At 40.3% G+C, this 25,091-nt stretch overlaps 1 protein-coding gene across 1 annotated transcript in view; it reads left to right on the forward strand.

Moving 5' to 3' along the window:
• XYLB (xylulokinase homolog (H. influenzae)) overlaps positions 1-22,578 on the forward strand; it is an 86,755-nt gene extending 64,177 nt beyond the window's left edge. The window contains exons 17-20 of the mRNA XM_009322511.1: positions 8,037-8,095; positions 11,980-12,067; positions 14,316-14,410; positions 22,350-22,578. Coding sequence (XP_009320786.1) covers positions 8,037-8,095; positions 11,980-12,067; positions 14,316-14,410; positions 22,350-22,433 — 326 coding nt within the window. The 3' untranslated portion in view covers positions 22,434-22,578. The remainder of the gene's footprint in view (positions 1-8,036; positions 8,096-11,979; positions 12,068-14,315; positions 14,411-22,349) is intronic.
• The last annotated feature ends 2,513 nt before the right edge of the window (positions 22,579-25,091 follow it).

A 25,091-nucleotide genomic window follows, 5' to 3' on the forward strand; every position in this document is an offset into this window, starting at 1 on the left:
TTGTATTTCCAGTGTTCCCAGAGGCACTGCTGTGTAGCTCGGTGCAGAGCCCTCCTGAACTCTGGGGCTTCCTGCGACGGGGACTGTAGGACACCTGACCTCTTACTACAGGACTCTACAGAGCATGTGTCTGTTGGAGCTACAGACCTTCAAAGCTGGAACATTCTCCCAAGAAACTGCCTCTCCCAAGAGGCAGTTTTTTAGCACAAGGTTCTCTGTCGTTTATCGGGAGTTTTTATAAACTGGCACTTTTCTACTAAATATTTGGATAGGCAAACTGGCAACATGCAGTGTCAGATATTCTAGGGAAGGCATTTTTAATGCTCTGACCAACTCTGCTCTTTTTGGATAGCGGTTTCAGTGGTGAAGACATTTCTGTTAGGCACTGGTAGTATACCAGCAGCACTAAGCATCGGTGGTTTGTGGTCTTGAAATTATGCTTTTTAATGAGTACCAGAACTTAATAGCCTTAGCTTATCAAAAAGAAGGACAAGATGCAATTTAATTGTGGTCTGTAAGTGCCAACACGTGAAGGGGAAACCCAATTCTATAGTAATGTTTTAACTGGAAGGCTAAAGCCACAAAGATCAAGTGACTAGAAGTTTAAAGAATAAAAATCTAAATTATGGGAGAAGTGCAAATATTTAATTTTAAAGGTGTTAAACATGAAAACAGCCAGTAGACACAGTAAATTCTCTGTCGCTTTGAGTCCTTCAGCTGAGGTTTGTGTCTTCTTCAGATTACTGTAGTTCAGCGAACACAGAACTGGGCTGGATGGTGGGATCACTGTGTGAAAGTTGTGTGATCTCGTTTAAGCAGATGGTCCGCTCTGACCTTTTACATTTTTGGAGCTCTCTGTAGGTAGGTTATTAAATAGCTGGATGTGATGGCTAGATTTCAAATGCCCAGTTTGGATCTCCTCTAGGTTTTGTTTTCAGACTGGTACCACCTGCTTCAGAATATTTTTTGAGAATCAGTTAATTTGTCACATTGGTTCCAGATTTCACGTTTATTTGCTGAACGACAGGAATTCTGCAGTGGAGGGTGAAGGCAGAGGTGTTGCCAAGAGTCTATGAATAATTGTGGAAGCATGGGGTAAATCAACGCAGGTTACGCCTTGTTATGTTAAGCCTTTAATTGGAGCCTTGGCTACTTTATGAATGTTTGGACAACTGCTGAATAGTTTTTGTGATGATTAGTATTTTTCCCCAGCACACACTGTTTTTAAGTTTCAAGTTCTTGCCATATCCAAACTTCGGGTAACAAAAGAGGAAAACTTCGAGTGGTCAAAAAATAAAAAAATTAAACCTGATGTAAGCCAGTTCCATTGGTACACGAACCCATTTTAACTTACTAATTCATGAAATACTTATTTTTTTTTTTCTTTAAGGAATTAATTCAGAACCAAGAATTTACACAAGTTAGAGACAGCCAGGGTTTATTAAATTACTTCTAGTAATAATGTCTTCAGGAGAAGACTTTTTCCCCAAATACATTTTCAGTCTTGACTAGACAGGTTTTAAGTGGTCCTTCTAATTTGTCTTCCATCTCTTTCCTTAAAAGCTTTCACTGAAATATTTTTCCAGAATATTCAGTCTGTATCTACAGAAACCTTTGGTCTGAAACTGCTCTCCCCCCGCCCCTCTCTGTAAACTCTCGTGCTGAGTTGTGGATTTTTTTTTTTATATATTACCATTGGAATTTATCCCAGGCTTCATCAAAATATTCTGTCAAGTAGAGATCTGCATCTCAAGAAAAAAATCACAGCGAATTGATAAGCAATTGCAGCTCTGCCGTATTGCTACAAGAAGTGCAGATATTTCAGAGGTCTTGTTGCGAGCGTGTCAATGTATATGTTATAACAGTGTTATGACTATTGATCTGCTTGTTCCCAAATAAGTCTTTACCATTCATGTACCAAGGTTTTCCTTGCTGTGTAACTGCTGAAGTCAATGAAGTTGAATTGTCAGTGGGGTTGTATCTTGAGCAGATTTTGTTTCCTATAGTACATCTTAGGCTGTGTGTATTTTTTTTTTGGGTGATCTGCAATAATTTAAGGTGCTGTTAAGAGAGAATTTATGTACATGTTTTTCTGTGTTTCTTTTTTCTGAAATCCATCAAAAAGGGGAAGGCTTTGAGTCAACGTTAAATTTTAAATTCATATCTGAAGTGAGCTAGACTAAGAGGATTTTCAGAGTTAGGTCATTTGGTGTCTAAGTTTCAGGTTGTGAAATACAAAGTTTTGTCTTTATTGAAGCAAGGTCTTAGGAAAGCCAAATTTGGCATCCTCATGAAGAACAATTTCTGCTATTAGAAGTTGCTTCAGAACGTAAGGTGACCTAGACTATCAGTAGCATACGAGTCTTGACTACAGATACCATTCCTACTCTGTTTTACTTAGGTGTGTGCGCATCTACTCATTTTAGTGGTGGTATTCTTGCCTTACAGCAGTGAGCAAGAAGAACCATGCCTGTTCTCCCCTACATCATTGTAGAGGCTTTATCTATGTAAGTAGCATAAATGTCGAGAATATTAGCCTTATTTGTCATTGCTGCTGAGAAAATCGAGGCTTTTTTCCTCTGCTGAATTACAGCTGGTATGATAGTAGCTGTAGCCTTAGAGGCTGATGATCAATTCTATCCTTAAAAGTTGTTTTTCTTCCCCAGGCACTGCATTTAAAAAATAAGAATAAATTCTATGTCTGGAAAATTTTTGACATACATTTGAGCAATTGAAACCCTCAGTGAAATTAAAGGATGTTATGAAATATGAAAACTTCTTTGCTTATAAGAAAGAAAACAGCCAACCTATACGGCAAATACGGCTTGCTTTTCTGTGTAATAGATTAGCTGATGCTTCGAAGTGAAAGTTAGAAACACTTCTAAACAATAGTTTTTGAATAGCTTTTATGAATTACTGTATTGTTTTTAGAATTGTAAAGGTGGTTGAATTTGTTTGAATATTTGGCTTCAAGCTTGTAATTTATTGACTTGGACAGTTGTATTGGTCTAAATTAAAAAAAAAAAAAGGAAAAGGAAAAAAGAGTGTGTTCCAGTTTACATTACTTTTGCTTCAGTCAGGTAGATACTGTCTAATATGCTGAAGGCTGGTTTGTGGCAGTCTTTTTTCTCTGTTATGGAATACTTGGAGATGTCAGAAGTGATGCAGCACGAGGTAGAGAAGCAAATGCCTTTGGACCCAGTCTAGAACTCACAGGGACATAAAGGGCGCTCAGTACCTTGTACATTTTCATATTTAAAAGGGTATAGACAAGAGAAACCTTTTACCATAGCAGGAGTCTAATTTCACAGTCTTTATATGAATAAGAAAGATCAGCATGAATTTTGGAAGAGTTAATATGCAAGGAGGACGATTTTGGAACACTTGTTTTATAAATGGGACAAAATGATCATATATTTTTGTTTTGTTTTTCTTGAATGAAAAGCTAGAAAATACTTTTTTTGAAATTATAGTGTTTGGAGTCAATCAGAGAAATAAAGGAGGGGCTGGCACTTCTCTCATTGCTTGCAAATTGTAAATTGCGGTTATTCGCAATCATGCTTATAGCTGGCGTGGGTTCATGTGCATAATCAGCTGCTTTTTGAACGCATGTTCTATTGTTCTGTTTTATTTATGGATTCAGTTGTGATGAGAAAGATGTTATGAAGTTGTTTGGATGGAGCCTTGGAAATGTCTTTTAGGAGTTTTGAAAGTCAGCGAGTTCCTGGAGTTTGGGGTACAAACCGGGGCTGTGTGTAGCACTGGAAATTTAGATGAAAAAGTTGAAGAGTTTCAGCCTCAAAATGGAAGGTCAAATTCTGCTTTCGGACTTTGCAGTGCATGAGCCAGCAAAATTCCGGACTGACACAGCCACATTGTTACCGTCCAGTTGAAATATAGCCAGATCCAAGAGGTCAGGAGTCATCCCATCGATTTCAGCATCCGGACCCACTGGCAGTCTGATCTGACCCCACTCCTGGTGGAATGGGAGGCTGAATTTCTGCCTCCAGTCTCCTTGCACAAATGATGTGGCAGCAGACTTTTGGTGCTAAATTATCAGCGCTAACCTTCTGATTGATGCGAGTTTGCTTATGTGATTATTTTTCTTAATAGCTATGGTTATGTGCCAAGACCGTGAGAGGGGATGTCGGACTGCTCAGGAGAGACTCGCCCCGTGTTACTGGTTCCACTGTCTCACTTGCTGAATCCACTTGGACAATGCTCTTTGAGCCTGCATTTTCTAAAATCTTTGTTTTTCCCTCCACTTTTCGTCTTAATGTGCTTAAACTGCTTGCTTTTGTGGGAAGGCATCAGTTCTGTGTTTTGTTAAATATACAGTGATGCAGGACTTCAGTCTTTTGGGGATGACTGGCAATGGCTGAACAGAAGTAACAGTAATTTCTCTCTCTTCTCAGTGACAGATTTTTTTTCTCCCCCCCTATGTGCCTTTCAATGAAAGCAATATTTTGGCTGAAAACAAGAGCCAGTAGATGAACTTTAACATCACTTGATTCTTGCTGGATCTCTGTGAAAGGCAGAATGGGAGTTGTGTGAGTAGTAACATACATAGAGTGGGCTGACTTCTCAGCCTTGTGTAGGAAAAGTGCCTTACGCTCGGTCTTCCCACATAAGTGAACTTCTGCACTTGGGTATTCCCTCTCTTCCTATCCAGTAGGAATTATTATTTTAACTGAATTTCATTAGATCAGTCGCCATGTTCCACAGCAGATAATAGATCTGTAGAAGACGTGCGTGTTGCAGGACGACACCATGCCATGTGTAGCTGCAAACACTTTCTAGATAGGGTTAAAATCCTGTATCAGCTCTCTAAAAAAATCATTAATTTTCAAATGGGAAGAAAGTAAACTGGTTGGTTAGGTACTATGCAGGGAGCTTTTAATTAAAAGATGTTTAAATCTGATTTTCTCAACTGTCAAAGAATTGAATCCATGAATTATGTTTGCTACAGTTGTTGTTTGGTGTTTTTTTTTTTTTTCGTAACACTGTATTTAAGTTCTTTCTGTGCACTGCCGTAGGGGATAGATGGTAGCTCCTGACAGATTCAGACACATCTGGCTGAGAACACTGCTAGTGATGGATGAACGATGTCTTTGTTAATGCCCCTGTATACATAAATGATGGGCTTGCTTTCTTTATTTATAAGATGTATCCAGTTATACACCTCAGAGTAAATGTCCACTGTTCAGTAAAGCACACAATATTGGCATTAAAAAGACAATCCCTGAAATCAGTGATCAACGCATTTTCCTCACTCTCCAGAGAGAGATTGAAATAAGAGGTAAACCTAAAGTTCAGCAAATTCAAGTAAGTTCTTTTGGGACCTATTCCTCATCTGTAAGAAGTGACTGCAGCTCAACCAGGGAAGCTGTTTTCTCTGCTCTGGCCGTACGCAGAGCTGCTTCTGGAAGTGCAGTGCACCGGGTTCACCTAGGATCACTCTTCCACATGGCCTGGATGGATCAGTCCCACCAGTACAGCGGGTCAGATACTCTTGTCAGACAGTGATGGCTAAGGTTCACTAGGCTGTTACCTACTGGGATATGTTTTGGTGAAGTGAGCCATCCTAATTATTCGAAGTGGAGGAGAATGAATGGTTTTTCCCTTCATGTAGCTTCAGCCTAGGGTTTTGGTTTTTTTTTTTTTTACTGGGTATCTGTGTGTGTTTGTACTCATGAGCTGATCCAATTTAGAACTTGAGATGATCAACCAACATTAGAAACTTCACAGTGTAAATTAAGTTAGTTTATTTTATCAAGTAGGTTAGCTACATACCAAAATAATTCTTAGTATTTTGCTATGAAAGAATTAGTCTGAATTAAGATGGTTGTGCAGATAATCAGGGTGTTAAACACTTTCAGACTTGAGATCTGTTTGCCCTCTTGGTAGATATCGAACTCAGCTAATAGTAGAGTACATGCATACTCATGAGTGGTTTGTATTGAATAGCTAATGCTCTGTAAATTCAGCCCTACTTTTCTTATGGTAACTTATTTATATAGAAGTATCCTGAATTACAGTTATGACATAAATTGATAACGTAGCCAAAACCTGAATCTTCTGACCTAGCAAGGAGTAAGTCTCCTGTCCAGTCCTCGATTCCTAATGCAAAAATGTTATCTGTTACAGGGGCATTGGAGTCAGCTAGAAGGCACAAATCAGCCCTACCTGGCCTATCAGTTACAATGCCAGTGAAAGCAGACAGCAATATATACTGACAGAGCTCCGAAACATTTGGGAAGTTGTGGAGCAGGAGCTCTAAGACAGAGAGCTGCCATCCAGATGGAAGTGCAAGAGGCAGCTGAGCTAAGATATGTTTGCAGTTTTCACAGGGGTGGTTGCTGTTTGGCTTTACTGCTTTTATATTGTCCACCACTCTTAAAAATCCTGATGGTGATAGCCCAGCAGTTTATTAAGCCCCTTTCCAGAGGCAGTGGAGAGCAAGCATGCTTTATTCTTTGGTTTTAGCTGCTGTGAAGTGTAGCAAACATCTTTGTTTCTCATTCTGTCTTGCTGGCTGTCTCTGAAATGTGGTGTTTTCATGTTGGATGTGGTAGTTCTGCAAGAATTTGTATTTGCAACAAGGTTCAGCAAGACAATTGAGACTACTAGGCAAATCATTTAGAGTTCAGTTTGGTTTCTAGGAACAGAGGCTTACTAGTTATTTTTCACTGGTTTCTGTGCTATTATGTTGTTGTGATAATCTTGGCAGGGATCTGTCGCTCTGTGTCGGTATAATTGAAACTTGTTTTCCCTGAGGAATCACTCTGCTGTTTGTTTTATTTGTTTACTGACATTGACAGAGATCCTAATGGCTTTTAAAACCCAATTTGTGCATCACTGAATATCCTCCAAAGAGGAAAATAAAATTAAATTTATCAGGAAAATAGGGTCCCCCATGCAATGCTTTGTCTGGGTCTTAGACTCCACCTGAGCACCTAGCTGGGGGTCTAGAAATGGCATGATGAGCTGCATCTTCTCTTTATTTCTAATTCTGTCTTCAGGAGTTTTGTCATTAAGATACTGGAAAGGATAAATTACAATAATTTTATTTAGGGCATCAGTATAAGTTGACCAACTTTGCCTTGTGAGAAATAAATTATCTTTAGCTTTTATTAAAAAGGAGGTTAAGATAACAAAACAATAACCACAGTAAAATTCCCCTTTTGGGAGGGTATAGATGATGGTATCACTTATTATTGTCATAAATCAGGGTAATTAAGTGTTTAGATTTTTAAAATGTACGATATCAAAGTATTTATGCATTTATTTTGTTTTAAGCCTTTGAAGAATTTCAGTGAGATCATTTGGACTACTCACCTTCATAATGCCTTGCTGAATTGTGGTTATGGGTAGATGTATGGCTTGTTGCATGCCATGCTCCAGAGGAGCATGTGCTCAAATAAATAATGAGGCACAGGACAGACATTCAGGAATGTGAGAAGGAAAGGTGGGTTTCTTTAAGGACTAAAGCATGCAGGATAATTTTTTTAACACCCCCAAAGCTGTGCGTTTGCACTGGATGAAGATGCAGATTTTGACACGCTTCCTTGTCATTCAAGCATGTAGGGATTGCCCAGGTTTCAGTGAACTCTGACTGTAAACGTCACAAAGAGATAAGTTTGGAAAATACTGCTGATTTTAAAGGTTATCTGTCAGTTTGTATATATACAGCTATGAGCGAAACTAATCTGACCTCAAACCAGAGCTGTAGTATAATAACACTCTCAGCCTTTCTTGTTGTATATCTCTTTTGCAAATCTCCCTGACTGTGATAGCGCTATAAAAATAATAGATCTGCAATATTTGTGTTGCCTCTTCTAAGGAAGTGTTCTAATGTGCCTTGGAAAGGTGGGTAATTAGTCTTATCTCCTTTTTTACAGGAGGTAAATTAGAGGTACAGAGAGAGAGCCCAGACCATCTGACTCCCACCTCCTTGTTCTCATTGCTTGGTTCAGGAGTGCAAATCTTGACAATATGCACTTTCAGTCTGATCTATATGTTGTATTGCATTGCAGTGCCCGGAACAAGGATTTTGGCTACTGGTGGTGCATCCCACAATAAAAAGATCTTACAGGTAAGTAGAAAATTAAATCCTTTGAACTGAACTTGCAGTTACATCTGCATTTTTATTTTGATGTACTGAATCCAAATCACTGCAGCTGCACTGGAAGGTGTGGATATGGGACTGTGAATCTGCTGCACGTTTTGGGGGCTTTTCTTCAGGTTTAGTGTGGAAACTGTTAGCCCAATGCTAATTTTGTATTGAACTTTAAAAGTTTTTTTACACTCGACTAGTTTTATGAATGTATATCTGAAGCACTGGTGATTTCCAGGTCTCATCACTTACATCAAATCAGTCAGCAAAGAAATCAAGAAGAGACTTGATACAATACCTGAGGTTTTTGTAGTTTTTGTCATTCAGATCAAAGTTGGACCATGGATTTAAACTGGAGGGGGATTTTGCTGGTGCTGAACACTCAAAAAAAAAAAACCAAAACCCACCTCAAACAAGCAGAAAACCCCAAACAACCCCCCAAACCCTGCCCTTGTTGTTCTGAGTACCTGTTACTAATTAACATTGTGTCACATACTGGGGGAAGGCCACGCTTCTGTATAGTCTGTCCTCCCTCTTCCCACCTTCCTCTTCTGCTGCTGTTGCTGCACATCCAGCCCTGGTTAAGATCCTTTGTCTGTCGTCTTGAGAACAGAGTACTGCATGCTCTCTGTTTCTGCCCATTGAGGTATGGCAAAGCTTGCTCAAGAATGGTGAAAGGCCTCTCACGTGGCTCTTGCTATCACAGAACTAGCCATCTGGGCTGGGATTCATCTTGCCTGAATCCAGTCATCTGCAATGTGATGTCTGTATATGATCTGTCAGTCCTGTAACAGTCAGGGGAGATCCAGTCAGTTACAGTGCAAAGGAAAACGGATGGTGTTTTAACTTATCAAACATAGATGTCTCCCTCCGGGTGAGCCAAAGAGCTTTCTGTACTCCACTGACTGCCATGACAAGCTCCCCTTTGACTAGAGGTGCAGATACTGCGCCTGGAGGTAGATGTTTACACCAAAAAGCACCTGTCTTAATCTTGGGCTAAGTCCTGGCACTGAAGTTAGTCAACACAGGGTGAATTGTTTTCTGGAGATGCCAATCCCTTTCTGTCAGCTGGAGAGAGTGGAGAGGCCAGCCTCAACTATGCAGCATACTCTTTGACAATTGCAATCATATGAAAGGAAGCTCATCTGCTCTGCGAAACCTGAGCTGGAATAAATGGAAGTGGAAGAGCAAGGGGCAAAAAGCTCTCTTTCTCTCCTAAGGCATCTAAACCACATGTTTGTATAACTGTTGGTTGTACAGCTGATTGGGACACAACAAATTTGGCATGTTTTGCCTGTAGATGTCACTTCTCTTCATCTGCTTTGTTTATTTTGCTTAGGAACTTGACATTGGAAAATTAACTGATAGGTTAATTGCTTAAAACATTGGTCCCTACTAGAGTAATTCTACTAAGAATACGTCAGGAAAGAGATTGGATTAATAGATGAGTTTGTTTTTAAAGCTGTATTTCCAATTCAGGTGCTAGGAGGATTTCCTTGCTGTGAACGAAGACAGAGACTTGAATGTTCTTATGACATGTAATTCTGCAACATACACAGCTGAAAAACTGGGGGGATGGGAGAGTGGTTGCTGTGGTGCTTGTTCTTCATGTGTAACAATACAGCTGCTTTTAAAACTCATTAGAAGTGTCTTAAAATAATATGATCAATACAGTGTCATCCGCTTAATTCAATCACTGGCTAATTGGATCCTCCTTTTTAATTTAATCAAAACCTCAGAAACCATATCAGTTGCGTGAACAATAACAGCTTCCACCCTTATCATCGTCAATTTTGGATAATTTGTTCCAGGGCTACAAAAGACTATCATCTAATTAATTGACATTCAGTAACTCCTATATTTTACATCGCAAAGGAGGCAACTTAGGAAAACCTGTTAAAAAAATATGGTAGGGCAGCTTTCTCCATGGTTCTGGGAAGCTTTTTATAGCATATGTGGTGCTTGATTAATGACCACATGAAACACAGTGAAATATTTTTAACAGTAAAACCTCTAACAGTTTCTTTTAAAATTATTAATGAGAGAGACCACAGTTTCAAATGACTTACTAAATATATGAATTTGGAATAATTTTATAATCATGTGGCACAAAAGGTAGTTATTATTTGTAGTATTCGAGCACTTACTGTTCAGTATAGAGTAGAGCTGCATTCTATAAGGCTCTGCAGAGATGCAAAAAAAAACCCCCAACCTCTGTTGTCTGAAGGAATGTACAATTCAAGCTTAAGACAAGAAATACCTATTAGATATGAGATGAAGAAGCAGATGGGGAATGTGCTGAAACAATGCAGTAGTGTTGGCTGGCAGGATGGGCAGTGGAACCAGCACTCTGTGACCTTATCATTTCCAGAGGGCTTTTTAGTAGATACCATGATTAATTTTCCATTTGTCTTCTAGCATTGAAGCTCATGTATTGCTCAATACTTGCTGGCAAGCAAAGTTAGGCAATACTGACTTGGCTATCTTACCAGAAGAAAGTGATTTAAGTGTATAAGCTCAGGCTTTCATTGGATTCTAGTTAGCAACCAGCCACTTTTGTTTAAGATTATGAAAATTGGTGATTTTCAAAGGTTTTGATTTGCAGATTCCACACAAACTTTCAGAGAAAGAGACAAAATCCTTTAGAAATATCACATGCTATTTTTTTTCTATAGCATATATGGAATGAATTTCTTAGTTATCTTTTATGAAGCCCTGGGGCTCATGATCAGTAGGGCTGTAAATTCCTGGATCGGGGTTGCGGATCACTAATCCAAATGGTTTGGATTCCTGGACACTCTGGCCTTATTTTAGACTCAATTATATGGATGTAAATCGGGTGACACGCTGTTCCCTTTGGCGAAAGTAATAAAGCCAGCACAAGTTAAATGTGAATTGTTACCTGCTTCTTGCGTTGCTCAGCCTGAGGGATACCTGCAATCCTGGAGGTGATGAAACCAAAATGGAAAGATTTTGTTGACAATGTTTTTGGAAAAGAGTTATTGAACCTTCCGTGTCCCTATCCAAATATGTCTTCATTTTTCCCCTTCTGTATCTGTTTTCCTAAACCTACACTGTGGGGAAGAGCACATGTACACTGTGAGTGTGAGATGCTTGGTGTCAATTTCAATGCAGAATGATGTGTGGTCGAATAACTTCAGTATCTGTTGGATACCGTAACAAATTTTTTGCCTGTAAAATTTTCTTTGTATTGCTCGAGCCAAGTTGAGAAGTGTCTTGGTATATCTTCATAGCTAAGGGTCCCTCGAATACAGGAAAATTCCTGGTAGATGTAGAGACTGTATAAGCAGCTCCTGTGTCATTCTTCCTGCTAACCCTAATACGATGGGAATGGTGGAGGTGAAGAAGACAGGCTTAGCAGGCCTTCATGCTGCTGGAGCTTTCATTTTATCAAAGTTGAGAACTGAGGAGCCACGACTGGTTCTTCTCTCCTTCCTTCCCACTTGGCTCAGCCATAAACGTGATGGAGGGAAACAGGCACCAGTTGTGGGTTCCTGAGCAGATTTTGTTGCCCTGATGTAAGCCTTTGGCATGGGTTGATTGTGTGGGCTTATGAGAGAGACGATGCTTGAACCCAGACTCCTCTGAACTTGTAATAAAGAGATCTGGAGAGAAATGGGACTTTGTTTCCTGGCTGCAGTTACATCTCTAGCTCAGATTTACCAATACCCTGTTGTGTCACAAGTTCAGGACTCATTGTTGCCTGCGGTGCTTCTTTCTGTGGGTACCCAAATGCTTGGCTGGGGTGTACGGTAGTTATTTGTTTTCCTAAGCAGTGATAGGGGATTTCTTATCCCTTGTCTTTCATGGACATGCATAACTGATGCTTTGATACTTCTCAGGTCCTGTCTGATGTGTTCAACACACCGGTGTACACTATCGATACCGCCAACTCTGCTTGTTTAGGAAGTGCTTACAGAGCAATTCACGGTAAGGCTGTAAGGAGATACTTCTGAGCGGTCTGGGCATTTAATTTCAGTTGGTTAATACTTGGGATTAACATTACTGAAAATGAGGGGAGAATAAAGCTGTGTGGATCTGACTGGAAGGTCACTCAGGTCAAAGAGGGTTTTTTGCTCTTAGTATGCTTGGATCAGGCCCAAGACTAACATTTACATTATAATTCAAGTCTGATGGCTGCTTTTTAACCAGGGGATAGGGCCTGGAACCTGTTGATACTGACAGGGGAAGGTCTAGGACCTTAATGTGTTGAGTTGCTACCTCCATGTGCCGCTCTTGGAAGAATACAGCCAACTGAAGGTGTTGGTGTAGCCTGCTGCCCCGGTTTATGGAGCAGGCTGTAAACTGGGTTGCTAAAATGGTCAAACCAAACAAAAGATCAATCCTAGAAAAGAAGATCAGAGAGGGCAGGGACAACAGGTAATACTGCTGGCCAAGTAAATGTTGTTATAACTGTATGTATCTTCCAGCTTTTAAACGTCAAGACGAAGGATACGCAAGGTGTCCTGGGCTCCATGCTCAAGTATGCACTTTCTCTTGTGAAAGCATAAATCTTGGGATACTCTTAGGTTGACCAGTCATTTTGCTTGCTGAACTACATTACTTACTGTGATGCAACAGTCCAATTCCAAGATTTAAAGTGTTAATTAACTTATATCTATTAATGCATGCAGGTGTACGTTAAGGGTGGGCCATCAGCCGTTCAAGAATTGAATCCCAGGCAGGAAATTTTATTCACGTATTTTAAACCAGTTTCTAACATCTTACAGCTAAACAAATCAAGGAATGTGTATCAAATTCTGAAGTCCTTATTTAGGTCAACTTGTGCTAGCCTCAGTTTTTCTGATTAGAAGCTTTAGGATTTGGACCTTAAGACATGGATAGCTTCTGTATACGTTCATGTAAGATCATGGGATTGCAACAAGCATGGAAAAGATAACATCAGCCATCAAAAGAAATCAGGCAAGTTTTAATTTTAGAAGCAAATTCTGCTGTCACATTATAGCATCTGAAGACTACATGCTCTCTTGCATTTGAAAACAGCATAGAAAATTGCACAGCCAAAACTTGAGTCGATGTGTTTAATGAACACAGCATGCTCTCCTCTTTATTTCCAGAAAAGACACAAGGGTTCTGTCAGGCAAAGTACGCTTTTGCAGGACAGTGGAAACAGTACTGTTAGATTATCAGTATGTTTGAAGCCACAATGGGACCATTTTTCCACCTTAGTGGCCAAGTTTCCAAACTGTTTTTCTCTGTACTCAAATTTTGCCTCCTGCGTCAGAAGCCACTAGAAGCTTCCCAGCACCTAATGCTGCAGGCAAATTCCTTGTCCGTGAATGCATGTGAAATGCGGAGCCGTCATTAAAGTTTGTGCAGTTATTTTGTATGTATGGAAAATGTGAATTCCCTTTGCCAGTTTGGCATATGAAATCTTGAGGCTTGGTTGACAGAGCGTTTGAGTGAAGATTTCAGATGCCATGCTGATGGAGGGACTCCTTAGCTCAGGTACTCTGCCAGCCAAGCCCCGGGGGCATGCTGTGTGTATTTCTAAATGGCATTTTTGATTGATGCTTTCAGCTGACTCACTCTTGGCCAAGCAAAGGAATTGAGTAAAAGTGAAGACTTGCTAATATAAATGAAATATTGATGGCAAAGGCTTCTTAATAATATTACGGTGTACATCTACAAGCAGGGTGTTCTGCAGTTAGCCTGGGGTTCTTAGCAGATGTAACAAGGAACTCCTGAAATGCTGCGATTCACTTGTAAAGCAAAATGCTGTAGTAGCAGAACTCCCCTATTATTCTGCTTCCTTATATATAAATGTATTTAATAATTCCTAGCGTATTTTCTTGACAGTATTTTAATTTTTCTTCCTTTTTTGTTTAGTCATATTTTGTCCTTGAATCCCTTGCTTCCACATATTTTCACTACTGTTTACTGTATTGTTGTAACCATAAATAATTACTGATATCGTTGAGTAGCATTTCTGCTGCTTATCTATTCTCCAGGGTACGAATTGAGTGATTGGCAAAAACTCAATCACAGACTCCCCGGGCTAGCGCGTTGGAATGTAAGGTCTTCTGCCATTTATCCTTCAATCCTGAATGCTGACCTGACCAGGGAAGATCAATATAATGTATTAATTTGCCAGGGAGTCAAGGCACATCCCTCATCGTGCTTTTTGCATTGATCAGGATTGTGATTCTCATTGCAGGGCTTGTAGCTGAGACGAATGTGTCCTTGGCTGATGTCGTAAAATTAGCGCCGGAGCCTAGATTGGCTGTTACACCAACCGCTGGGGCTGAGGAGGTGAGCAAGCTTGGGAATACAATTTTTCTTTTCATTTCCTGTCTGTTTCAAAATGTAGTGGTTTACTAATTCTTCTAGTAAAATAGATTAATAAACGTTTGGTTACACAATTCTTACTCCTTGTTGTAAAGATAGGTTTGATTTTGGGAGATCTTTAGGGTTGTAATGATGCAATAATCTGATCACTCCATCCAGGTCTGTGAGAGTGAATTTTCCTAACTGGGTGTGATCAGAGAGCAAAATCTGTTATTAAGGGACAGGAAAAGTTCTGAAATAGGTTGAATTTGGATACAGGTCAGTCAGGTTGTAACTGATGATATTGACAAAATAGTCTTGACTTCTTTGCAGCAAGCAGCATGGAAAAAGGCGTGGTGACGGTGCTTTCTGGCCTTTTGGAAAACATGCCCAAAAATCCTTCCTGTCTGATCTTAAACAGTGGTCAGCAACTGTATATATTCACTTGTAGCTCCCAGTTGGAAAGCGTGCCAACTGGGAGGATTCAGTAGGCACAGGTCCTCGACACTGTGCCCATCCTGGGAATTTCAGCGCATCTGAAGGTGAGGCTTGTGCTTTATGGGGCCACATAGATAAAGCACAAGAAATAGTCATTGTTGCTAACGATGTGGTTCCAGCCCCTGTAAAACCAAGGAAGGAATCGTTGTCTCAGGCTCTCCTGCACCTCTCGCTATCAGGTGCCAAAGGCCTTAGTTTACAACAGCTTCTGAAATGTAATGTCCAGTAATAAATAAACAATACAATATAGCAAGATTCCTAGAGAACACAAGTGTAAATAACCAAAGGTGAATCTAACTCTGTCTTCAGCTGTGCAGAAACTTCTTTTACGTCAACACAGCCTTACACTCTCCATTTATGAGATTGGGATGTGCCCTAACTACAGGCAACAAGGTTTTAAAGCTTTTATTTAAACTGGGAAATTAATGATCTGCCAGAACTACTAACTCCCAGCTACATGTGTAGTGGAGCACCAGATATCATCATGAGTAATAATAGAAAAGATCATGCTGCATTGTGCCTGCCAGCGTATTATTTAATTATTAACTGAGATGGAGGAGCTTAGTAATCGAATAGAAGTCCCCTTCAGAAATATTAAGACATTGAATAATTTAAACTTGATTGATCTGATCTCATTTACTCAACCTTCCCCCCTCATTTTAAAAGATAAAATAATTAACAGCAATGGCCTGTGTCGTATGTGTTGCAGCTGAAGCCTTCTGCAGGGAATACACTTCAGGAGCAGAATCCCTGGTGTCTGATTCAACTTCACGTTGCTGCCCTGTTCCCCCCAAAAATGCTGTCTGCTGAAAAGCTGCCAGGCTGGCTTGTGTGGAGGTGGAGAGTGCTGAGAGACCTGCTTTTGACCCACCGGTGCTGCTTCAGCTATAAAACTCAAGGGCAGGGAATACAGCTGTCACTCACAGGGGCCTTGCAAGAGCAGCAAGCACCTTGTACCCCTGCAGGGGCCAAGCTAACCTAACTGGAAATATCAGTGGGGAATTCATTTACTTCCTTCTATTTTACTGTCTGCATAAAATGGCCTGGAAGCTAAAAGAGTTAATTATCTCCCTCTCTATACTTTTCTTCTCCTTTTCCACTTGGTTAGACCTGGCTCTCATAGCACATCTTTTTATTGGTTTTAAATGATGTACAGGAGTGAATTATTGCCCCAGTAGATAGGAGTGAATGATAGAGAAGGTAGTGGCCAAACAGCATGTGAAGGAATAACCGTTCCTGCGCTTTAGCTTAGCTTGCCAGCTTCATTCCATTAAAAGCAGCTTCTTGCAATTATGTATTCCACACCATTTTTTTTTTTTTTTTAATTCCTATCTTATAATTTTGCAGTTGATGGTGGATTCCCTGGCTAGTTTCATGGCTGTGAAACTGCAGAAAGCCAGAGGGCCTGTCAGTAATACAGTGTGTTAGTATGAACAGTGCAGTAAAAATTCATAATGTGGTGAGTCAGTTTGATTCTGTTTTTTCCAGAGCTGCATCTCCCTGTCCATCCAATTTAATTCTGTTGAGGTTAGAGGCTTTCACTTAAATGACGGTTCTTTTTATAAACTTCAAAGTCATCCTGAGGTTAAGTTCTGTCTCACTGAGGAGCTCTTCTGAAAGAGTCTGGCTAACCAATGTGAAATTCCCCGGACCACTTCCCTAAATTTTTTGGATGGCTACAGCTAAGTCTTGGCAGGATGGAGAAAAAACAGGTCATAACACAGCAATCTGCTCTGGTTTCATCCTTTCTTCCTGGTATAGGTCAGAGGCAACATGTGTTAGATCATTGGAGGCAGGAAAACCTCTTACAGACAGAGGTCAAACAACAGTTTGATGTAGCTTCATTGCCAAGGCTTATGCATGCAGTAGGGCTTTTCAGGAACCAAAAAGGCAAAAAGTGTTTCTTTGGTTGCTGAAGGATCATTTGTGATAATGAGTGTGATTTCAAAAAGGAAAAGCAGGGCACACAAAACAGCTCTTGTAGTTCAATTAAGCTGATGGGCAGGTAAAATAAAGTCACAAGATGGGAGACATAGAGCTTGTGATGGGTGATGAGTTAGTAGTTAGTGGAAGCTGAGGTCCCATAAGTTCCAACTTGTCTGGCAAAAATGTGACTTTATCTTGTAGCAGACCATCCTGCCTGGAAGAGACCATTTCAAAGAGGATAAATCCCTCTCTGTGGCTATGACCCTACGTCTCTCGGTTGAATCTGATTTCACAGTATATTTGTAGGGTGTGGGGGCTCACCCAACTTGAGCTTGTTTCTAATTCTGTCAAGACCCAAACAGGTCCTAAGGTATTCTGGTGGTAACTGTCATGGTGATAGTCTTTGGTCACTTACTCAACCAGGCTAGCTGAAGTCAGTCATCTGTGGGTTAACCTGATGAATCCTTCTCCCCTATTTTCAGAATAGCAACAATTAAAGAGTCATCTCACCTCTTTGGAGCCTCCTCTCTCCCTCAAGGAAAAAGATTAATCAGAACCACTAAGCATGACATAAATAACCAGGAGATTCTAGAGCAATAAATATATGTTAACAGACAGAAAGAATCTATTATTCTGGTATTAGAATTCAGCTCTATTTTAGTAATCTATTAAAACAGAGATGGTTGGCTAGTTGGTTAATTAAGCAAAAAAGCATGAGAGAGAACACGATTATCTGGAGTTGATAACTTGTGTTTATACAAGCCGTGTGCCTATGATGTACTATCAGATTTATTGTAATATTGTCATGTAGGGTTTTGTAGGGAGAAGGTGTAGCGCAGTTCACTACCTCTGGATGTGTAATTTTTGATTGCATTATTGACTCTATTGAGATGTATTAATGCTGCAGAAATTCAAGAAGGGAATATGTAGACCTAAGAGGCTTTCTTGACTTTGGTGAACTGCCTTGTAAGTAGGTGGATTTACAGAAGTGACTCTATTACCCAGGAAGGTTATAATGACCTATTTATTGATTTAAAATGATATTTTTGTTGAGTTAGATTTTGGAGGGGGAAGCTTGTTTTCTAGAATTGGTTTAGGTTGGTAATTTAGTACAAAGTACGTAATAATAATACAACCACAAAAATATAATAGGTATTGATGGGAGTTTGATTAAGATGATTTGTGTAGCCAATAATTTTTTTTTAACCTATTAAAGGTAGATTGATAGACTTGCAGAATGAATATCTGAAGTAAATAAAGTGACAGTTTGAGGTGTGGTTCCTTGGAGGAGTCTTCAGAGTATTTCAGGATACTGTCACATTCTTTCTGCTTTAACAGTATTCTTTCTGTGTTGAGAAACACAGAACAACTGCTGTGATGTAAAAATAAAACATCTGTATCTCTTGATTTCTTAAGCAAAACTCTTTGAGTAATTTGAGTTTGTTTTTTTTTTTTTTTTTAAAAAAAAAAGGAACCTGCCAAAAGTAGCAAGTGTTTGTGAGAGACTGATTAATTTTAATCTATTCAGGGTAGATTAAATGTACTCGGGTAGATTAAAATTAGATAATCATCAGCATCGTCTTTGTAATTTGTAAATTTTGAGTTGCTCCAATCATGGGCTAACATAGCATTGCAGGAGATAGAAGGGTCCACGTGGATTGTCATTTGTAGTAATAATTTGTAGCTGGTTTTGCTTTTGGAGGGCAGCAGGGACAATGTCCCATTGTCCCAGACATTGTACAAAGAAACAGTAAAAGCCCTGTTGAGTTCATAGGCTGGTACTATGGTGAGATGTAGTCCGAGGAGGACATATTTGATTTGGACTAGAGAGCAAGGTAACATTTATTTGAATGCATTTTCCAGGGAGGGCAGGTGAAGTTTTTCTCTGTTATAATGCAATATTTATCATTAGCATTTTCTTAGTTATTCACGGGACTGTCAGAGTGTGGCCAAATTGTCCCAGGAGAGAAGTTTAGGGTTTGTAAATGAAGCCATCAGAGTACAGCTGATGTTGTGGAGTAGGCTATAGAGATAAGCAGGAGAAAAGGCTGTAATATAGCAAGGACAATTAAATTACGGACAATAATAAGGTTCATGTTGTGATACATGTAATTACTTTTGTTAAATATCACGGTCTGATATAGTAGGTTTGAGGCTATGACAGAGAGGGAATTTATGTTCTTGAGTTTTTATGCATCATTGACAGTTCTTTATTCCCTTCGGACCTCAATTATAAAAAAAAAAAAAAAAATCTATGTAATTGCCTCAGGAAAAAGGCTCCTGGAATTGCTTAGGAGGAGTTGCCCAAGGTTCTGCGGAGGCAGTTCAGTTGCAGCAGACGTGGAGAAGCATCTTTCACAGACACAACTGTGTGCATGCTCAGGCCATGCTCTTGGTCGGTTCAGTTTGGCTTTTCTCTCTGTACTTCATGGGAGCTGCACTGCTTTGGCCCCAAACTTCAGCTGGCGTCAAGCTGGCATGTAAAATACTGCTTGTGAAAAGCTTGTATTATTGCTGCGCTTATCAGCCATGATGTACTGGTGGTATTACAGCCAAATTCCCTGAGGAAGAGGAATTTAAAACTTTGGCTTAGCCCTCTGAACTGCGCTCCTTTTTACCCCAAATGAACAGCAATAGAGTATAAGGAATATTCTTAATTTTTGTTTGCATTTTTTTTTCAGATGGTCCATAATGCAGCATTCATTTACACTAATGGCTGGGAAGCTTATTGCAAATGCCTGAATTTTCTCAATTAGCAAGCTAAGTGCTTAAGTCCAATAAGCAGGAAAAGAAACTGTATCAGTAAATGTGGTTGTTCATTTATTTTGACACATTTTAATCTAGAGTGATGTATTAACAATAATACTTCTCAGTCTTCTAGTAAATGCGCTGTTGTGTATTTTGTAAAAATACTGCTGGGTAAGTAATATGGAGCCTGCTTCCTCAGTGGCTGAGCTCGTTTACCAGTGCAGCTCTGTTGTGCTGAATCTTTGTTGAGCAGCGCCTAGGGTTTATCAAATTTACAGAATAGCAAAGTAAGAAATAGTGAGGCTTGATTATAGATGCTTCAGTGAATAAAGGAGCTGGTTTTGTTTGACGTACTGATACTCCCAGTATAGCCATAGTTGCCTGCTCAATATTTTGTTTACTCTGATGTGCATATTTAGCAGAAATGGGAGCAATAATATTCTTTGGGAACATGAAAAGAATATATATACATACTTCACTGAACCCCCAAGGCCCTTATGTAGTCAGTGAAAAATACCATGCTGAGTCATATGGCATTTCATAATAGTAGTGCATTTTATTTTCTAACCCCATGAATCTGCATAAATCTCCATGGATCTCAGTATCGCTGTTCCGTGAAGAAGAGGAGTTGGGGCACGTACATGTTAAATGACTTGTCGGGGTCACTGAATGAGTCTGTTGCAGAGGTAGGAGTGAGTAGGTTTCTCTGTTTTAATCAGTGTAAGTTTAAGACACAGTAAGCTTCAGTTAATCACCGTGAGGTAGGTTTAAAAACTGTCCTGATGAGGCTTTGGCTGCCAAACAGTGTCCCTTTCCATTTGCTGTAGGTGCTCCTTCTCTTCTTCCCCTTGATATACTTAATCTGTTGAAGAAATGTACTTTAACTTCTGTAACATCTGGTTGGTAAAAGGGAGGCGTTGATCATAACAGGCTGCTTCTGCAGAGTTTGTCCATTAAGTCTCTCTCACCTGCCATCGTGGAAGGTAGAAGTGGGAATGAAGAGATAAATCCAGGTTTCACTGTTCAGGCTGAAACCATTGTTCAGAAAGAAACACAGAAACTGGATATTTTGCTAAAAACTGAAACACAAGAACAAAACACGCTAATTCTTTATTTCCTAGCTGAGAAAACTGCAAAGTCTTGATATTTTTTTTTTTTTAAATCTAAGAAAGTGTGAGTCACTGAGGCTACTGCAGGACTGTACATAAAACTGCGCAAGAACAACCCTGTCTCTTCCTACGGCCTCATAGTTTACACTTGAAACATCTTCCTCCTGAATTTTTCATGCACATACAGTTGTTGGCTGTGGCTCTTATCTGGAAAAGGATAAAATGCATTTAAATGCTGGATCTCACTTATTGATGAGAGCAGTAATTCAGTTTACTGGGTATGATTCATTATGGCTCTATAACCTCTCTGAACCTGGAGCCAGGAGCGAGACTGCCCTGATTATGAATAACATCAGTGCAGAGGGCTTGTAGACTAGACTGGCGGCCCCTAGGATTCATTGCGGCAGTGATATGATCTTATGGCATCCTCCTAAGGACTGCTCGAGCCAGTACCAGACCCCATACTGGCTCCTGGCAGTCCCTTCTTTGTGCTCGAGCCAGCAAATGAGTGAAGCTGTCCTGGTATGGCTTGTCAAACTACTGATTTTATTAGATGGACAGTTAAAACCAGAAAGAGGAGATAAGGAAGAAGGTGTATCTCCAAGATCTAGATGAAATACAGTTTTGGGTTGGAGCCAGCAGTAGGGCTAGGCTCTAGTCAGAGTTTCTGCTATGTAACCTGGTCACATACAAGCAGCTCATCTTCTGCGATACGGCCTGTGACGAATTTGAAGCAAAGGGGGGGGGGGAAAGGTAACAAGAGAAACAAATCCCAATATGGATCTCGCCCATATCCAAAAGCATAGGGCGTGTTTGAATCTGGGGTTTTGAATACATTTGAGCCTTGATTCTTCTTTTTATGGTTGTAACAATTCTGGATCTAAAAATTACTGGAGAATTCTAGCTAGGGAAATATAAAAAAGCTACTCAGATACTCGGTGTAGTTGCGGAAGGAAGTTGGGTCTCCCTTTGTCCCCCTGGGCGTGGGATCAGGGAGCGAGGAGCCTGGCCACGGAGCAGATTGTAGATGGGAAAAGTCGTGGCTGTGAAAGATGTGAAGGAGAGAAGCAGCTCACAAAGTACAGGAGTATAAGAGGGGCGGGAGAGGGAGTGTGAAGTGTATTTTAGAAGGCCCTGGTCAGCATATTGGCCAAAGAGGACTTTTCTGACAGTGGTGTTTGACTGTGCTAGGGGGTGGCAGTGTGCTTATTAGCAAGGCAGAGGAGGAGGGGACAGAGGCAGTGATCCGTCCTGAGGTAGCAGAGGGAGGCAAGGACAGGAGTTCTGCCTGGGTGATTAGGACAGCTATTACCAAGGGGGCATGTCAGACTGGGAGAGGTGACTTTAGCAGAGCTGCTTCCTCTGGAAGTAATGACTTCTGCTTGTAGCAAGAACGCAGCCACAATAAGAACAACCTGTGCATGTCATAAAATTAAGCTGTAAAGGAGGTGGTAAAAAGGACTGTGACATTTGAAGAAGGAAGACCGCAGCATTTTCTTGAGCAAATTGGGGAAAAAACCCTAAACCTTCAGGTACCTACAAAGATGCTGCATTGTTCAGGTCTGAAGATGTTTTTTAACTGCAGCGTGATGTAAAAATCTAATTTTTCAACTTAGACATATTTATTTCTTTTTCCTTTCTAGCTCTATCGTCCACTTCTGAAAAGATATGCTGAGCTTGAACAGAAGGTTATCTACAACCCAACCTCTTCTTGTCTTGTGAAATAGAAGCAAACAAAATTTATAAGTCAGCTGAAGAGTGGACTCCCAAGGAGAAGATCAGAAAAGATTTGCTCAGAATTTACTGGAGTTGTTTAAATAATTTTGTTCCTCTTTGTAGACAAATAATTTTTAAATGTCTGTGTTTGAGTGTGTTGGTGGAAAAAATTACATTGTGATTGAAAACCTGATTAAAAAAGCATCATGTTGCTCTGTGTGTTTGTGACTTCAGTTTTTCTTGGGTACTTTTCAGATCGTGCTTGCTGTTTCGGAATAGCTGGATGACAAAGTCAAATCCATTGTGTGCATGAATCACTCTACCCATCTCTATCAGCTTTGATTCCATGTGTTTAGTATGCTGGTCTCTCCGTATACCTATCTAGCACAGTATCTTAATTCCACAACTTCTCCTGCTTAAATCTTTTGAAACTATCTTTATGTACATCTGTAACTTGTCGATGTTTATATCTTTGCCTACATGAAACCGACAGAAAGCATAAGCACGCTGACTTAATCCCATTTTTCTTTAATATGTGGAGATTTGTGGTGTGAAGGCTGATTAAAGTCTTTAAAGACTCCCCGGGATTCTCAGAGAAGGGGAATTCTTGTTACATGACACTATGGAAAGTCTGTTGTGTGATAAAACATGATGTGGCTGGATTTTACAAATTGTGGAAAGCACAGAGGCCTTATGTGATACAGACGCCATTGCACAATGTTTTGCTTGACATCAGTTTTGTAAAAAAGAAAAAAGTGAACAAATGTGGGAAGTTTTACACGTTTCCTTTCTGTTTCAAAAAGCAGAAGTCAGTTTATCTGCACACCGTTTTGGGGTTATACCGTTTTCCTTTCCTCCTTCAGGTGTCATGGCTATGAAATTCTTTGTGTCGTGCTGAGTGCGACTGCAGAAGTAGGGCTCTGCTTGCAACAAGGCATGAAGGTCACTGTTTGGTTTTTTTTTTTATACCACCAATACCCCATTTCTTTCTTGGAGATCCTGAGCACAACTGGTCTTGCTCTGTTGCTACTCTTCCACTACAAATGTTTTCGTCCACATTAAGTAGACTCTGGCTGAGAACATCTCAGAGAAAATACAAACCAGGAGATCTTTCTACAGAGGCGTGTGGAAGTCGCAGAATTTGAATGAACACCCTAGATCACCCTGTGTAAGGGGGAAACGTTACTGCACCATTCCGCAGTGCCAGTATGTTTCCCTTAGGGTAAAATTTCTTTTGGGTATAAAGCAGACTTGTTTAATGAAAGTGACTGAAGCCTTTCTCCCCTTCTTGTAGAAGTTGTAATGTGCCGAGGGAGTAAGCCAGGGAATTGTAGGGAGTGGAGGATCTCTTTACTGAGTATTTGCGAGCTGGATTATATCCCTGCTCGAGGTGGGTGACTCAGATTCGTATTCTTCACGCTACAGTGGTCTAGAAGCACTCCCCCTGTCCCTGCTGCATCTCTGCAGTGAGGGTGGGACCCCCTTGCTGTGACTTGCCTCCGCAGTGGCAGGGGAATGGGCACGTTCCTCCTTTACTCTCCCTTTTATATTTAAGTGCTTCATTTGCGAGTACGAACAGTGCCTTTTTTTTTTTTTGTTCACAACTGAATAATTATAACTTCTCTTGATATTAGCATGATTACTCAGGAAGGTCAAGAATTACATTTCCAAGTTTCTAAGCAGGCTTCTTCTAAGCAATTGCTTTAAAAGGTGGCATTACAAGTACACATCTATCTCTTTTATGTGCTTATTATTCTGGGTCCCAAGGTACAGTGCTAAAACGTATAATACTTCTTACAGGCCTCCACCGTCAGCAGTTGCTTTGTCATTGAGCAAGGCTGTAGACAAGTACAGAAGGATTCATTAATGCAAGTTAAACAATGCCTACTAGTTCAAGCAGCATTACCATCATCATTAGTCTTCAGTTCTGCCTGGTTACTGGTCTGACATCAATGTTAACCACACAGGGGAGAGTTTTGGAGAGGTGTTTTAGCTTTGTGCAGTTTTGGTGACAATTTCTTGAGTAGCTCATTTGGCTTATCAGAGTGAGAGGACTGATATCTCTTGTAGCTTTGTGGTTTTATTTGCCTGTGAAATGGGAGTCTCGGCATCAATTTCTTACTCAGCTGAGGAAGGTTAAAGCTTACACTTCCCAGCTCATAGCACTTGTTAGAACATTTCTAGATAATATATGGGCTCCTAACGAAGTGTTACGTGGTGCTAGTAGGGTATCGTCTAGATGGTTTAACTACTTTCTGGGCCTGAGCTCTTCTCTGGGTAGGGAGAAGGAAACACTTCCTTCTCTGTTGGACTGGGTTGGGGCTCTCTGGTGTGTCCCACGTTAGCATTAAAACACTGTTTCCTCAGGGTAGCTGATGCACTGTGTGCTTGCTGCAGGAGTCCCTGAGAAGAGAGTCAGATGCAAGGCTCTGAAGGGCCAGGAGTTGAGCACCACTGAATTATAGTATTGCTGTGGTGATGGGTTTATTAGGGCTGGCCTCTGAGGAATGGTGTCTGGAGTATAAGAATTTATAGACAAGCTCTTTTTTTTCCAGCTCACCAAAGTTGCACATGTTCACTGACTAGTGTCAGATAGAATAAGACTCAATAAATCTCCCCCTAGAAAGGTCCTTTGAAGAAATGCTGCTGTAAGACTTCCACCACTCTCT

This window comes from Pygoscelis adeliae, unplaced genomic scaffold, assembly GCF_000699105.1.
Source record: "Pygoscelis adeliae isolate BGI_AS28 unplaced genomic scaffold, ASM69910v1 Scaffold123, whole genome shotgun sequence".
NCBI classification, from domain to species: Eukaryota; Metazoa; Chordata; class Aves; order Sphenisciformes; family Spheniscidae; genus Pygoscelis; species Pygoscelis adeliae.